At 51.7% G+C, this 15,769-nt stretch overlaps 1 protein-coding gene across 14 annotated transcripts in view; it reads right to left on the reverse strand.

Annotated features, from left to right (window-relative positions):
• Positions 1-15,769, reverse strand: part of Tle3 (TLE family member 3, transcriptional corepressor) — a 45,387-nt gene that overhangs the window by 19,980 nt on the left and 9,638 nt on the right. For 7 of the 14 annotated variants that reach the window (XM_075965620.1, XM_075965616.1, XM_075965618.1 and 4 more), the window contains exons 5-6: positions 4,444-4,506; positions 2,925-2,999 (exon numbers count right to left, since the gene is read on the reverse strand). In XM_075965620.1, the coding sequence (XP_075821735.1) occupies positions 2,925-2,999; positions 4,444-4,506 (138 nt within the window). Of the gene's footprint in view, positions 1-2,894; positions 3,000-4,443; positions 4,507-15,769 lie in introns of all 14 variants that reach the window. The other 7 variants (XM_075965612.1, XM_075965609.1, XM_075965611.1 and 4 more) reach the window with 1 other exon arrangement.

The raw sequence follows: 15,769 nt of genomic DNA on the forward strand, positions 1-15,769 counted from the left end.
CAGCCACGAGGACCAACTAACTCCACTACGCAGCAGAAATCCAAGCCAGGACTCCCAAATCAGCATTCCCCTGCTTCAGCTCGGTCAGCCCCTGCGTTTCCAGAAGTTGATGCTAAGGCAGAGCCTTGCCACCATTCTATCCCTTCTAACCTTCCACCAGCTGACTCCCCCTCCACCATATTACCCAGCTTCTGGGAGCGAAGACAGGAAGCCCTGGCAGGGCGGCTTCACAGACCTTGCATGGTCTGGGACAAGCTACAGTTCTAACCTCCCTCCTCGTCTTCCCTCTTAAGAAAAATATCAAGCCAACATTTCACATACATCCACTAAATAATTCTCTTTGCAGTTCATACCGAGTAGCCAAGTGCCCACCACGTCCTAGGCAAAGGTCCACTACAGAACCCTGTATGAAGTAAGTTCTAGAAGAGACTCCACCTCTCAGCCCATCTTCCCCAAGGGGACATGAGTTCCCTGAGGACAACTGGGAGCTGAGGAAAGTCTGGCCAGCAGCCCAAGTCGCTTCACCTGTCCTCCCTTCCAGCTCTCGGCACACACCTTCTTAATCTTGGGTGTTGCCTGCTGTCATCTTAGAGGAAGACCCCTGGGAGGCTGCAACCCTGTGATATGCTCCTGGCTGCACCCAGGTTCCCGATACTGCTAGCAGTCCAGCTAAATGAGGACTTGAGACTCCAGCTCCGTGTCAGGAGGCCATAATCAGCCACCCGGAGCCAGGTGTGACACCAGCAACGCCCTCCTAGTCCATTCCACCTGAGGGAACCCCAGACTGCAGCACACCCCTGCCTGCGTCCTTATCTTATCAGGGTGGCTCCCCTCCCTCTTCCAGGAGAAAAGAAACAAGCCCCTCGCTGGAGGGCAGTCAGGCACAGCTCCCTGGGTACCGGCTTGCCCCAGCTGTTGGCAATCCCTGCCTCGCGAGGCTCTGTCAGGGCGCCGCGATTAGACGGCTGCTTGCCTAATGACAGGGCGCTGGCCGCATTCACTCAGAGCCCAAGAAGCAATTACCTTGAAAATGGGGGTCACAGGCCCCACTTGTGGGCTTTAATTGAATTCCAATATCTGCCTAGGGCTGCCTTGACCTAACTTGTAGCTTCCTAAACGCTACTTAAAGGAACTGGAGCCAATCCAATGGTGCTGCTTCCCAATTTCACTCTTTTCTTTAAGAAGAGTATTTTCGTGTGTGGATTTTAATTCCAAAAGTGGAAGGGAGAGAAGGAACTCGATTGCAACCCCTCTAGACTGGTGAAAGAACTTGCCCTGGAGGCCTTAAGGAGGGGCCTGGAAGGGAATGCAGACAAGGAGCTGGAGAGAAAGACTTCTGGAGACATCCTGGGGCTTATATCCCACCTCTAACTTCCTGCGCCAGCACAGTAGGACCCAGGCCTCAGGTTGGCTTGATGGCTAAATCTCTGTCAAATAACAGCACTGCCACGCCAGTGGTTTTCAACCAGAGACCCTTTTGCCCACATAGATATAAGCAACATCCGGAGACATTTGGGGTGCATAAGAATACGTGTGTGCAGCCGGGCGCATGCCTTTAATCCCAGCACTCGGGAGGCAGAGGCAGGCGGATCTCTGTGAGTTCAAGACCAGCCTGGTCTACAAGAGCTAGTTCCAGGACAGGGTCCAAAACCACAGAGAAACCCTGTCTCGAAAAAACCAAAAAAAAAAAAAAAGAGAGAGAGAGAATGTGTGTGTGTGGGGGTGTGCTATCTCACTCCGAGGGTACAGAGCAAGGCTGTTGCTGAATATCCCAAAATGCACAGGGCAACCATTATCTGCTTCAGAATTTCAAAAACACCAGACCATGGGTTCTATGTTCCGATAAATCACACCCCACCCCACCCCCTTCTCAAAAAATCCTAATTGAACTTAGTAAAAGGGGACTTGTGTGAAGAAGGGGTTCAGAGGAACTGGGAAGATACAAGTAGATCATTGGGGGGGGGGGTGAGGTAGATCAGTGGCTGAAAATGCTCCTGCCACACCCGACAGCTTGAGCTTGACTATGGGGTCCCACACAGTGGAAGGACAGAACAGGCTCCTGCGTGTCATCCTTCGGCAGCCAACACACATGCTGACACATACGAGCACACACAGGTTCAATAATAAATGTAAAACAGTACTTTTTCAGAAGAGGGTAGAGGGCGTGAACAGGCTCAAACCACACTATATGTATGATGAAACTGTCAGAGAATAAGCTTTTTAAAATATTTCCTAAACGAGAACCCTGGACTAGATGATCACAGAAGATTCTGCAAGCTTGAGGATATCATGGCTTCTCTCCCTAGAGTGCTGCTTCCCAGCACCAAGCCTCTTGCCCTCCCTGCCCCCAACACCACCAAGAATCAGTGCAGGCTTAAGCCCTCCCCAGACTCCAGCAGAAGGAACCCACTAAGGGCGCCTCAGCCAAAGGACTCGTCCAGGTTCCATCCAGGTGTACAGCTGAAACTCACAAGGCTGTGTGAAGAGCACTCAGCCATGCAGCCCAGGGCACGGAGTAGCAGGACCCCCAACCCCAATACTGTCACAGCACAGTGCACATCAGTAAACAGCAGAGATGGTTCTGACCCCTGGAGGCCAAAGAAGGGCAGCCCAGCCTTGGGGAGGGACGGGGACGGGGGCAGCCAGATACTGATCAGTACCTCCTGGACATCTGGAAGATGCCAGGGGATGAATGACCTTACAGGTAGACTCGAGATGTGTCTGGTATTTCTTTAGTTTGTGGACTAGGAACAATGTGGAAAGAGCCCGATAGATCTAAGCCCTCAGCGACTTAGGGAAACGGTGGGCCATGGGCTGCCATTCTCGGAGAGCACCTAAGGTCAGAGTTCATCTCTGGTCATGGCAAATGAGAGGAATAAAAGGGCTATACACACGGTGAGAGGCAGATTGGGGAGTCCACGTACCCCGATGATGGCGTTCAGCTCCGTCATGGTGACCTGCTTGGCGCGTTCCACGGCCTGCGCCACTTGCTGCTGATGCTGGGGGGGAAATAAAGTATGGTCAGGTGTGGCCATCCTCAATATCCTCCATCACTGGGCACCGGGAACCTCTCAGGACCCTTCCTCCAAGGGCCCAGTGGGCCCAGGACACAGGGCTGAGGGTGGCAGGTGAAGTCACTTTCTTCTATCAGTCTTTTCAATGAGAATGAATGGCTTTCTAAGGAAAACATATATGAGCGCCACAGATGGCTACTGGTCCACGGTCTCCTCTACCTCACACACGGGAAAACCTTTATTCTATGCAATATGAACATAAGCTGGATGCTGCATATTGGAGTGATTGCTTTCTAGGCATGGAATCATCACTATAGCCATGTAGGACATCAAATTTCAGAACACGCCAATAGCGGCTAGTGGTGAGTTAGAACATGTGGGATTTACATTCAAATGGCCGAGAAGAAACGTGGATCTGATCTATGGCTACCAAGAGGGAGAGCAAAGAGTAGCTAGAAAGAGAACGTGAATATGGCTGAAGGAACTCTTAACAGGGTCACAGATTTCTGAATGCAATGATGTGTTGGCGTAGACTTGAAATTCTAACAAATACTCCACCCTGGTGTGGGGAGGCTATGGGAAACCTTTGTATTTTCCACTCAATCTAGCCAAACCTAAAGCCTATGGTTAAAAATTATATTTCATACATTCCCTAGAGCCCTGAGGTAGCATCGGTCACACACAATGTCATCTCCCTTGCTGGGAACCCGAGATACTGCCATATCTAATTCTTCTATCTATCTTTTCAGAACCTGGTTCAGCTTCAGAGCCCCACCAGGGAGCTGATGTGGTCTCAGCTACCAAGGGGAGTGGAGGGTGCATCCTGGCCCTGCGTGTGTTGGAACAGGATCAGACAGGACAGAATCAGAGGCCAATGAGGTCAACCCATCAGTCTGCTGCTCCGTACTTCCGGAGCCGCTTTCGAGATTCTTCCCTCAAAAAGCTCAAGTCCAGCCCTTTGCCTCCTTTGGGGGTTCGCAAGAGTAAAGTGACAAGACTTGCATGCCTTACTTTGGAGAGGGTACATTGCACCTGGGGAGTCAGCAACCCACACAGGGGCTGACCTTTGCCACCAAGCAATCAGCCTTATTGGAACCAGGTATAGGGAAAGCAGAGGCCAGTGAGGATGTGTGGGTATGTGGTCACAGTGCCCATCACTGTTGCAGATGAAAACCAAGACCCTCCTCCCAGAATTCAGGTGTGGCAGAGAAGCACTCTCCCCCTGACAAGTGGCAGAGGAGCACTCTCCCCCTGACAAAGGAGCACCGGGTCCCTGTGACATGAGCCCTGCCCCCTGATTGGCTAGAGGAGGTTTGCCAATCCTATCAGCGGATCAGTATGATAGACTGGGCTGAGCTCGGGCTGGAGGGAGGCCTGGCCACACTGTGCTGCCTTGGGCAGAAGAGGATGAAACAGGAGAAGGCCTTACCTCTTGTGACAAGAAAGGCATGATCTGGGCTAAAATTGTGTTCAGTCTCTTTGCAATCTCTGTCTGCAAAGGAAAAAGACACCACAAAGAAATCAAGACACTGAAACACTGAGAAAAGTCAAAGTGGTATCTCTTTCTCTTCTCTTCTCTCTCTCTCTCTCTCTCTCTCTCTCTCTCTCTCGCACGCACACGCACACATTCACACCCACTGCGGCTCCTTACCATGGGCTCCATGGTTGCATTTTAGAGAGCTCCCATTTCATTGGGGAGGTGGCCCATGTTTGGTAGGTCACAACTGGCATCTTCTATAGAGAATCCCCACTGTATTTCCACGATGTATATAAACAAAAACCACTTCACATTCCAGAAAACTCATGATAAAACTGAAATCTAGTGTTGAGAGAATCACTCTGCGCAAGGCCTCTCCAAACTGGAAAGGTCAAAGGCAAGAGAGCCCCTGGACATGATGGAGTGAAGGGCTCCCCCAGAGCCAGCCTCACCCTCATTTTCCACTTTCAACATTGCTTCTAACCCTTGCGGGACAACCAGAAAACACACTGCTAAGTCTTCAGCTCTTAGGGTCGACTCTAAGAATGGAGCCCTGTGGTTCCCTACACCTCCATAAGGGCTGCTCACAGAACCGGCAGATCAATTCTCTGCCTACCCCGCCTCCCAGCAAAGCCCATGCTTAGAATACCAAGAGCTTCCAGCAGGACCATGTGCGACTCAGAGCTCAGATCAAGAGTGCTGCTAAATGGTTAACTGAACCCGACAGGAAGGCCTGGGACGCTGACAGATGACTCTTGGAATTGGCTTTCTTATCTTGTCTGAATCCTGAGCAGCCAGGACTCAGGTCTCAGAGCGGCTTTCATCAAGACGCAGCGATCTTTCAGACAAAACCATGACAACAGCCTTTTAAAAACCTGTGATCATCTGCATGTCAAATGATTCTGCATGCGAAATCTAGCGTGCCTCAGTGAAACAATGCCCTCTGAAGCCTCACCAACAGAAGCTGGCCTTGGGCAACTCCTGGGGCCAGCACCCCTTCCATCATCTCTGGGCAACTAAAGAATATGTCTCCGGTTTGTGGAGCGAACAGGCCCTGACAAGAGCCTAACGGGCTTGGGCCTAAGACTACAGAAGTCAGGCAATCCAACCAGAGAACCTGCCCACCAAACTGCAAGTTCCTGGTGGAGATAGACCCATGATGGAACACCTGGGTCTTCTCCGGAACAGGGCGTTTCCCAGCAGGCACTGCTCCGAGCATTTGTAGCAGAATCGTTCTTTACTGTGAAGGGCCGTCCCTCAAACCCCAGACCAACTGTGTCAGTATGGTCCCCAATTTCTAAGCTTTCTGGGAGTAGGGGCAAGTAGCATTCCAGCTGAGAGCTGGAATATATTGTTGGGACCCTTATTTACCCAACAGTGGCAGACAGCAACAAGGAAGCCACACGTCAAGGTTTCTCAACCTCGCTGGTCATAAATTGTTTGTTCCGTTGGGCTGTCTTGTATATTGCAAGATTCTTAACCACAGTTTGACTCTGGCCTTTTTCCAAGCAGTCTGCCACTTGTGCCATAAGGACGCTTGGAGGATCACTTCGCATAGCCTCAGTCAGCCTACATACGCAGGAAGAACTGTACCCCGAAACCAGGGCCCTCTCACTTGTTCGCTTCTTCTGCAGACAAGGATGAGAGAAAGGAGAGAGGAGCCAGAGCTCTAGAATCAACGAGCAAGCCTGCATCACACTCGGAACTGACCGAGAAGGAATTCGCTCACGTCACATGTGCTAACGAGGAACAGAAGGTCCTATAAAGAGCAAAACACCAACACATCAGCCCGGGTGCCTCAGACAACCAAAGACAGGGGAAAACAGTATGTGCTCAATAGTATCTGGCCAACGAATAACCTAGCTAGCATTTATTCTTTTTCTCCCGTGTCTGTGTGGTGCGTGCCTGCTGCCTATGCGTGGGGAGGCCAGAGCCTGACACCTGGCGTCTTTCTCTTTCACCTTTCATGTTTTGAGACTGAATCTGGAGCTCACCACTACAGCGAGACTGCCAGCCAATGAGCTCCTTAGATTCTCCTGACTCCACAAACCCCAGTACAGGGCATTAGTGACTGAGCCAGCTCCTCAGCCCCACTGTGTGTGTGTGTGTGTGTGTGTGTGTGTGTGTGTGTGTGTGTGCGCGCGCGCGCGCGCACACGCGGAAACTTCATGTTGTAGAGTGTCTATGGTGATGATTCCTGATGTGAGCAACACGCTGTGATGGACAAAGTGTTGACAGACAGCTGGAACGGGGGATGGAGGCGGGCAGTGGCTCAAACACTTGATTAACAGGGTAAAAGTATACGCCAAGCCAGGCCAACCACAAGCCTGCACACTGGGTCTCTCATTGCCCCATCAATTCCCCAAATACACAGGCAGGAAGGCAGAGGCCAACTCTGTCCCCTGGCAGCCATTTGACCTACTACAGCTCACTAGAGCTCAGAGCTTACCTCCTCTAAAGCAGGTCAAAGGTCAGGGTCTTGGTAGGGAAAAGTAAAGAGCTGGCCTTTACACCTGCAGCGAGCTCGTGACTGCCAGGTTCCTACAGGGGACTTCTCGCACCTTGCCAGGGCCAAAGCCCGGTATCCTCTGTCGTTAAGAAAAAGGATTCCCTGGGATTTTGCACAGCCATGTTCAAGGCAAGGCCTGCAACTCCGGCCACCAAGTGACCACAACTGGATTGCCCAGGGGCCCTGTGGGTGGCTGAGACAAAGCTGTCACTCCTGCTTCATCTTCTATCCCCACAAACACCAACTAAGCACAAGAACCATGGAAGCCCAGAAGCCTGTGGTACTGACACCCAAACTCAAGCATGACAGGGAGGCCACTGGCTGGCAGGAAGGATTTAGACAAATCACCAAGAGCACTTGGGTGGGGGCACATACATCTGGAATACATCTGAAAAACTTCTACAACCACCAGGCTTCCCTGTCTTGGGACTTGAGCTTGCATTTGCTTCTGTTTCCTGCCCTTCCTCGGGGCACGAGCTGCTGGCCACTATACCTTTCTTCACCTCCTCTCGACAGAGAAGTACAGACTGAGCCTTCTCCATCTTGTACCCAGGCTGCTCTCTGCTTGGGAGGGTCATGTTAGGGCAGTGGTTCTCAACATGTAAGTCGCAACCCTTTGGGGAGACGAACGACCCCTTCACAGGGGTCATATACCAGATATCCTGCATAGCAAATATTATGATTCATTAACAAAAGCAAAATTACACTTATGAAGTAGTAATGAAAACATTTTATGGCTGGGGGTCACAACATGAGGAACTGCATTAAAGGGCCACAGCATTAGGGAGGTTGGGAGCCACTGTTCTAAAGGAAGGGGAACGAGCGGCCCAGACAGAGCCAGTCTCAAGAGTAACAGGGAAGCATCCACCTAGCTGACCGCCACCAGTACTCTGCATGCCAGCTCTCACAGCCCTGCTGGAAGGCACCTACCAACAACCTCTATTTTCCAGATGGGGAAACTGACACTCGGCAATTAAGCGACTCCGCTAAATGACTTTCAGCCAGGAAGCCAAATTTCAGTAGGCTGAGACGGCTCAGAGAAATGGTTTTGAAAGAAAATCGACCGTCGGGGCTAATGATTGACAGCATTTCTGATTACCACAGCTGTCCAAACAGCATTGGATCCAACTCAAATAACCTCTAAGCACCCGCTCCAAAGAAAAGGGGGACAAAAATCTAGATGTGTGATTTCGACAATTAGGACAGGTCACAAACCACGAGCTGGAGCCAGAGTGTGTACTAGAAAACTCCCGGTGCTCAGGCCCAGTCTGTTACCAGTGTGGCAGCTGGGGCCCGGCAAGCCCAACCCATCCTCCCCACTACCTGAGGACACAAGGCATCTCTGCCTGTGAGTCAGGTCTTCAACCTGAGATGTGGCAGGAGGGGTGGGAGGGTGGCCTGCTTTGAACATTCTAGTGAGAGGTGTCCTGGGGACGCTGCTCTGGCCTTTCAAAGTGCTTCTCACGTACAGTTCAAAGGTGGTGATGCTGCTGGTAGACAGGCCCATTCCTGATCTCGGAGATACAGGCAGAAGCAGCCAGGGCCAGACTGGGGTCCCTTTCTGAGTCTGCGCTACCAACTGGGCACTGGGGAGGAACATCTGCCCTGAGTCTCTGTTGAGATTGTTAGGCGAATAAATGACACAAAACAAGATAGTGGGGGGCAAGTGTAATTTCCCAAAGAGCAGTCTGTTCCCTGTGCCTTCGTAGCTCTTGTTTGCACGTTCCTCTTGCCATTAAAGCAGGACCGCTGGATGTCTGGCCGAAAGCTGAGGATACCCGAACACCCTGAAAGTAGGTGTCTATAAGAGCAATCTACCACCTGCATCCGCTCCAACTTCAGGCCATCCCTGACCCTTGACCTCTGACACCGAGTTAAGGAGGGGATGGAGTCAACTCTTAGTCCTCACCCCCAGCAATCACTGCTGCGGCTGGCCGTTCAGCATCCAGTCAGTTGTTGGCCCATTTGCCTCCTGTAACTGACCATGCTAGACACAGTACGGTGTCTCCAACAGCCACTCCACTGCTAGCTAGCTTTAAACCACCCGGTCACAGCTAGTCAGAGCGCAATTCACCTGAACCTCAGCCAGACCAAAAACAAAGCAGGGGAGAAACCTGCCAGTTTAAGGAGCACTGAAAGCTAAAGCTGGAAGAAACGGCCCAGTTTCTACCCTTAGATGTCTCCACCGAGTTTAGGCAGACCACTTCTCTTCTCTGGGCTATCATGTTACCTGGAAAAGGGAAGGGTAGACCAGGCGGCTCATTTAGGTCCCAGGGACCAGACTCAGACTTTAGACCGCCACACACTTCTGAGCAGCCTCACTCACTGTGTGACCTCCCACTTCCCACTAACTCAGACAGCTCAGCAAAGCAGAGTGCCGCATAAGCGCCTAAATGGAGGAGCAGTGGGGATGTGCCAAGCCACACCCCGGCGGCTGGATGAAAGGACCAGAGAGTGGGCAGGTTTGCTGTGGTCTAGGGCTGGGTTCTGGCGTCCTGTGTTCTTGTGAGCTTTTGATTCTCTCCAACACCTAAACCTGTATACAACTGTCCTAGAGCCTGCAGCAAGAGAAACACGGTGGCCAGTATTATCAACCTAACAGGCAGACTCTGTGCACGCCAGTGAGAGTCTGGGTATGGCTGAGGTGGTGGAAATGTTTAGTCTACATATAGACCTAAGCTATCCCATGAGCCGAGGAGGAGAAAGTAAGCGGGGCTCCAGTACAGGCTTTCCTGTTGCAGAAGGAAAGTGACCAGACGCCTCCTGAGGCCATACCTCCCTACACGATCAACTGTACCCTCCCTCTGTGAGGCAGCTCTCTCTACACATCCTCTTTCTTTTCTTCCTTCCTCCCTCCCACTTGATTTGTGTGTGTGCATAGGCATGTGCATGTGCACATGTAGGCCAGAGGTCAACTTGGAGGTATCTTCCTTGATCATTCACCTTATTTTTGGAGACAGGGTCTCTCCCATTGAACCGTGAACTCATCAGTTTGGCTAAGGTGGCTGGTCAGTGAACTTCGGGGGTCAGCTTGCCTCTAGTCCTCTCCTCCAGTCAGATGCATAGACGCACACGTTAGCAGAGGTGTCAGGATCCAAACTCCGGTCCTCACATTTGCACAGCAGGTATTTTACCAACTGAGACATCTCCCAAACTCCCTTAAGTTGCTTTGGTCAAGGTGTTCTGTCACAGCGACGGACACCGACTAACACAAGCAGTAACACACATCTCTAAGTGCCTCCTGGAGTACACAAAGAAACGCACCTCCAAAGTTCTCATTTACAGGGAAGCAGCGCCATGTCTGCTGGGTAGGGAAAGGGCTGTCCGGCACTAGCAGGCTCTTGGCTACATCTCTAACATAAGTGTGTCTTCCTTGGAGATCAGGACAGAGTCATGGACAGTCATCACAATGTGAGTCTAGAGACCTACTTACAGATAGGTTTGAGAGAGACATGGAACAGACACCCCGTCTGAAGGGTGAGCTACACTTCAAAGCCACACAGAACCAGTGATTTTCATCCCGGCTGTGTCTAACCTGCCGACATACGTGATCTCTGGAAAGTCCGATCCTGTCTCCAGTTAATCCGCTAGACTCCTGCATTTGAGGTGGAGTATCAGATAGACTCTGGGATTCCCCAGTTTGAATCAAGTTTTACCCAGTTCTCTGGGTAACTAAAGCGAACCTGCTTCATCCTGAATTTGGAGCTGTGAGCTGTATACAGAGAGAGCTGACTCTGGCCAAGCTTCATAACTACCCAGCAGCCAAGTATTAGAAGATTCCAGAACAAAGCGTCTGGGCAATCTTCACTTGACATATCCCTTGTATTTCCTAGGCAATTCTAAATTAATAGCCCCTCAATTACTGACAAGATGGTACCCTTGGCCAGTCAGTTTCTCCTTGGGCTGAGCCAGGTGGTATTTATCAACAAAGGAAGGAAAATCAGGGGAGGGGGAGGGGCAAGGCAGCTAACAAAAGCCAGGGTGGTGTTCCCAGGCCCCAGTCCCTCCGTGCCACAGACCCTGCTGAGGAGTGAGAAAGGGATAAATGATCCACTTAGCAGCCTGGGAGATGATGCTTGCTGCTTATGGGGGCAGAGGGAGGGGGGGCGGCTGGTTTACATCACAGATTGCTTGGTGATAGGTGAGCCTTTTTAAAGGCTCTCTTAGCACTGACATATTGATCAAATTATATATAACTACAACACCATTAAATATTTACACCCTCTGAAGAAGCCTGCTGGGGTCTTTATGCTAGGAAGACCAGGATGAGGAAGGGCCTGTGTCTCCACATGACCCCAAGAACCTTTGTCTTACAGAGGGCAAGAATGGCAAGGCCAGCCTGGGATGGAAACCTCAATCACCAGCCCCTGTGCCCTTCCCAGGAGAGGAAGGAACAGTGAGGAGGGCAGGGAGGAAGTAAGTCACAAGGGCTTCCCAGAGCCTGGGGTTTCTGAGTGGTGACATGACCCTTCTAGGCACTTCCCTGAAAGAAATTAGCCTTCCTTGTTCTTGTAAGAAGTCTACATGCCAGGCAAGCGAGTGGGGGAGGGGCTCAATGGGAAAGCATGACGACCCAGTCTGGAGCACTCTTGGGCAGGGGTATAACACACTGAGAGCTCTCAGATATGCCCGGATGCCAAGCACAGGAGCACCCAGGGGGCCAGGGAGGCACTCCTCCACGCTGTAAGACAGAACTGAGCCCGGCTGACAGCCCACGTCCCTCCCTGAGCTCTGAGATGCTAAGACTTTCATTTCTCTGACTCTCACTTTCCATCCACCCAGCTTCCTGTTAACAAGATCCAATAATCTTTAAATATTTGTTCACTTTAATTTCTTGGTTCCCAAACACATTAAACTGCTTGCCTCCCGCCCCTACGAAGGGAGCCGGCTCTCAAAGAGCTTGCTTGTATGGACAGAACAGAGGGAGCTTTTCAGATTACACCTTCCCCCAAGCTGCCCACTCACCCCAGGAACCCCCTCCCCTTTCCTCCGCCCTCCCCTCGGATAACCCCCTGTTCCCTCCCCCACCTTCCCAGACTCCATTGGCCAACTCCTGTGAGGAGGAAAAATTCTCAATTCATCCCTGTAGGGTTGCTATGGCAACCCCCAGCCACCTAATCGCCCCCCCCCTTGGAGCATTATGCAAATCTCCCCCTTGCCCCTCAACAGGCTGTAAAAGTCACATTACCCTTGCTGAGGCAGCTCATTAAATTTTGGGGGTCTCCTCACCAGGTCAGGGCTACAAATGAAACGAACTGCTTTGACATTTTGAGGACGGGGGCTCTCTGGGAAAGAGAGGAGCATGAAGGGAAAACGAGGTGGTACGCAGCCGACCGAGTCGGCAGAAACAGAGCCCTATTCTGTGCGAGCTCATAAGCGCAGAGCATATCCCCTCCTTAAATTGAAATGCAGAGGGTCAACGGGTCTCCTTTTCTCAAGTAAGTCGAGGCATTTCACAGGCCATGAAATCAAGTCGGGGCCCTTGTCTCGCCATCAACTCACTCAAACTGACTTCTTCTCAGACAGAAAACCTGCCATCTCACAGATGGACCCCAGAGAGCAAGGGGATGCTCCCCACAGGTCTCCCTTATACCAGGGGTCCTCTCGGCCAGTGCTGATTCTTGCCCTTAGAGGACAGGACAATCAGCAGTGTCTGGAAACCGTGTCAGGGCCACAGCGGTGCCGACTGACAACCAACCAGTGGGTAAGGGCTCGGAGCAGGCTGGATATGCCCCTAGTGCGTGCATGTTTACTGGAAAGACTTCTGAGCACTGAAAGTCGTTCTGGGGTGAGGGGATCATGCTATGGCCCGGGTCAAATAGAGGCCCTGACCGGACCCTGCCGATGGGTCCACCCTGAGACCACACACATCCAACCCCTTCAAACAGCAGTGTACCTGCTACATGGGCTTGGGATGGGACCTAACACTGCAGGATTGGGATGTGGAGTGGCTAAGCAGCAACATGAAATGGCCCACGGAAGTCTAGGGAGCCTGGCCCTCTCCTCTCCTCCTCACATTCCTTCTCCCTCTCTGAAGCCATGGAAATGTTGAGGCTCTCTCTGTCCCACTGTGGGATTCCTCCGCTGAGCCCCGTCTATGTGCTAAGTTCCTGGACATCCCTCCCATAATCTCTCACACTCCCCAAACCCCCAATGTCCAGAAAGCTACGCACCACACACAGGCTAGTGCAACCAGATTTAAACAGAATCTCAAACTCAGTTCTTCAGTCACCTGGGGGGGGGCATTTCAATGGCTCAGCAGTCCATGCCGCTATGGGCAACCATGCTGGGCAGAGCAGGTGCACGGCACTTCCAGGGCTATGACAATTCCGTTCAAGCCTGCTCTGCTAGCAGGTAGGACTACATACACCAGCACTCACTAAAGCTCACAGAAGTCAAGCAGCTGTCCAGAGTCACATTGGCAGGGTACAGATCAAGGGACAGAGACCCACCCTAAAACCCGACTCTAGCCATCCAGAGAATTCCACACACCCCAACTCCCCACGCTCCTGGTTTCCTGCCTCTAGAGGTCCCAGACAAGAAGCTCCAAATCTACTGTTGTCTTCACTGCCGCCCATGTAAAAATAGGCTTGTCAGAAATACTGCCCCAACCCTGTAGGCCTGGGCTTTCAACTTAAGTATTCAAGGGGTCTGCAAAGAAGGGGCCTCTTGAGAAGCAAGCTAAGAATCCGGTGGGGTGGGGAAAAGCTAAAGGCCGCAGGAAAGCCCCACCCCACAGGACATGGCATAAAAGCTAATGTCCAATCCATTACAGGATTGCGGCAGCAGAGGACAGCGGCTGCTGATCCTGACTCAAGGAAGCTCCTCACTTTCTCTGGGATAGCGTGTGAGATCTACGGCGGGCCGAGGCGGGATCCCACCAGGCTGCCCCCAAGACTGCTACTCCGAGGGAAAGCTAAACAGGGCTGCGATCTTCTGGAGAGAAACCGAGAGAAGGGACGCGGCTGGGAGAAACAGTAGTGACACTTTAGATGAGCCAAGGGATTGGCTTGACCCCACAATATCGTCCTACCTTGTTGCCATACAATTTTCCATGCTGGGCACCAGGCCCCAAGTTCCAGGCCCATGTAGCTTGCATCCCACCGAACGGCTCCTCCCATTTGGAGGCCAGCATGAAAGGTGAGGGCATGATGCTCACCTTCCAAGGCTAGGACTCCACTCCTGCACACGGGTCTATGCTAAACTATACACTTCCCTAGCTCCTGAAGCAACTGTGTGCGACTTGTCTGACTAGCTCCCTCAATGCCAGACCCTAAGTCAAGAAAGACCTTAAAGTCCTGGGGAGTGGAGGTGGCCTTGTCTTGGCCTCCTTCACCTTCTCGTGGGCTGCTGAACTGGGTAGAGTCCAAAGCCTTCCCAGTCAACCAGAAGGAGGTGCTCCTCCTGACCCGAGTTGTGCTGCATAGTCCCTTGAGACGGACCAAAAAGAAGAACTCCGGCTGAGTTTGTGTCTCCATCTGAAGGAAGATGGAGCCTTCCCGGTATAACTAAACATGTTTAGCAGCGTCAGAGTCATTCTCAGAATTACAAGCAACCAACCCAAACCTGAAAGAGGATGTAAAAGCCAAGATAAACAAAGGCCAAGCCCTAGGAACCCTGCCACCAAATGCCGAGGTCAGGCAAGCCTCAAGTTTTCCTTCAGCCTCAGCTCCTTCGCAACCCAGACAGAGCAGTCACTTGGTCCTTCCTCATTCCTGTCACCACACCTCAGTTTTATCACCCCTTCTTCTGCTCCTTCCACTTCCCACTTTCGACGACTTGATAGCAGATAGAACACGAAAAAGAAACAGAAAACACTTTCCAATCAGGGTGCAGGGCACTAACCATGCCTTTTCTGATCACAACCTTTAGAGCCCATAGGCCTTAGAAACCTGAGAATACTCTGGGTGTCTCAGCCCATGATCAGGAAGAGAACCTTGGACTGCCTGCCACAGCAGGGTATCCCCTGGCCAGAGTCTCCGAGAAATGCACTGTCCTCTTACTACCGGGCAAGCAAAGGTTCAGTCAACACAAAACAACCCTGGCCCTCACAGTCCTAATGTTCTACACCCCCTCCCACCCCTCTACACCCAAACTGCGAGGCAGCCCCCTTCCCGAGGCACATACAGGTCATCTCTACACTCCTCTCAATCGGGAAGCAAACAGCCCAGTATTTCGATGCAAACGCCTCGTCCCTTGGCAGTCAAGCGCGCTGCAGAAGTGGCTGCATCACCCTCATCTATGGCATTTGCGAGGTCACCAGTTTTTGTGTCCATACGCAGAGACCAGAGACGTAGTAGCTGTCCCAGAACTTTGGACTGTCACTCAAGATTGGTGAAGGAGGAGCTACAGAGATGGCTCAGCAGTTAAGAGCACTGGCTGCTCTCCCAGAGGACTGGGATTCAATTCCCAGCACCCACGTGGTAGCTCACAACTGTCTTTAACTCCAGTCACAGTGGATCTGACACCCTCACACCAATGCACATAAAATAAAGTTAAAATAAATGAATGAATAATAAATAAATAAAAGAATAGGTAAAGGAAAGGTACCCAGGCTCCTACCTTTTGCCGAGAGAACTTGGCTATATAGACATGTGAGGACCCCCTACATCTAAACTCCAGGTACTGACAAGGCTTCCTGGCTCCTCTGACCTCACCCCTACCTTCCCCATAGCTAAGCACTTGGTTCTCACTTCACACTCACAGGGTGGCTGAGGTGAAGAGAAAGGGGGAGGAGGTCTCTACTGTCCAGTAAAATCTCTAGAGTTA

This window comes from Microtus pennsylvanicus, chromosome 3, assembly GCF_037038515.1.
Source record: "Microtus pennsylvanicus isolate mMicPen1 chromosome 3, mMicPen1.hap1, whole genome shotgun sequence".
Classification (NCBI taxonomy): Eukaryota; Metazoa; Chordata; class Mammalia; order Rodentia; family Cricetidae; genus Microtus; species Microtus pennsylvanicus.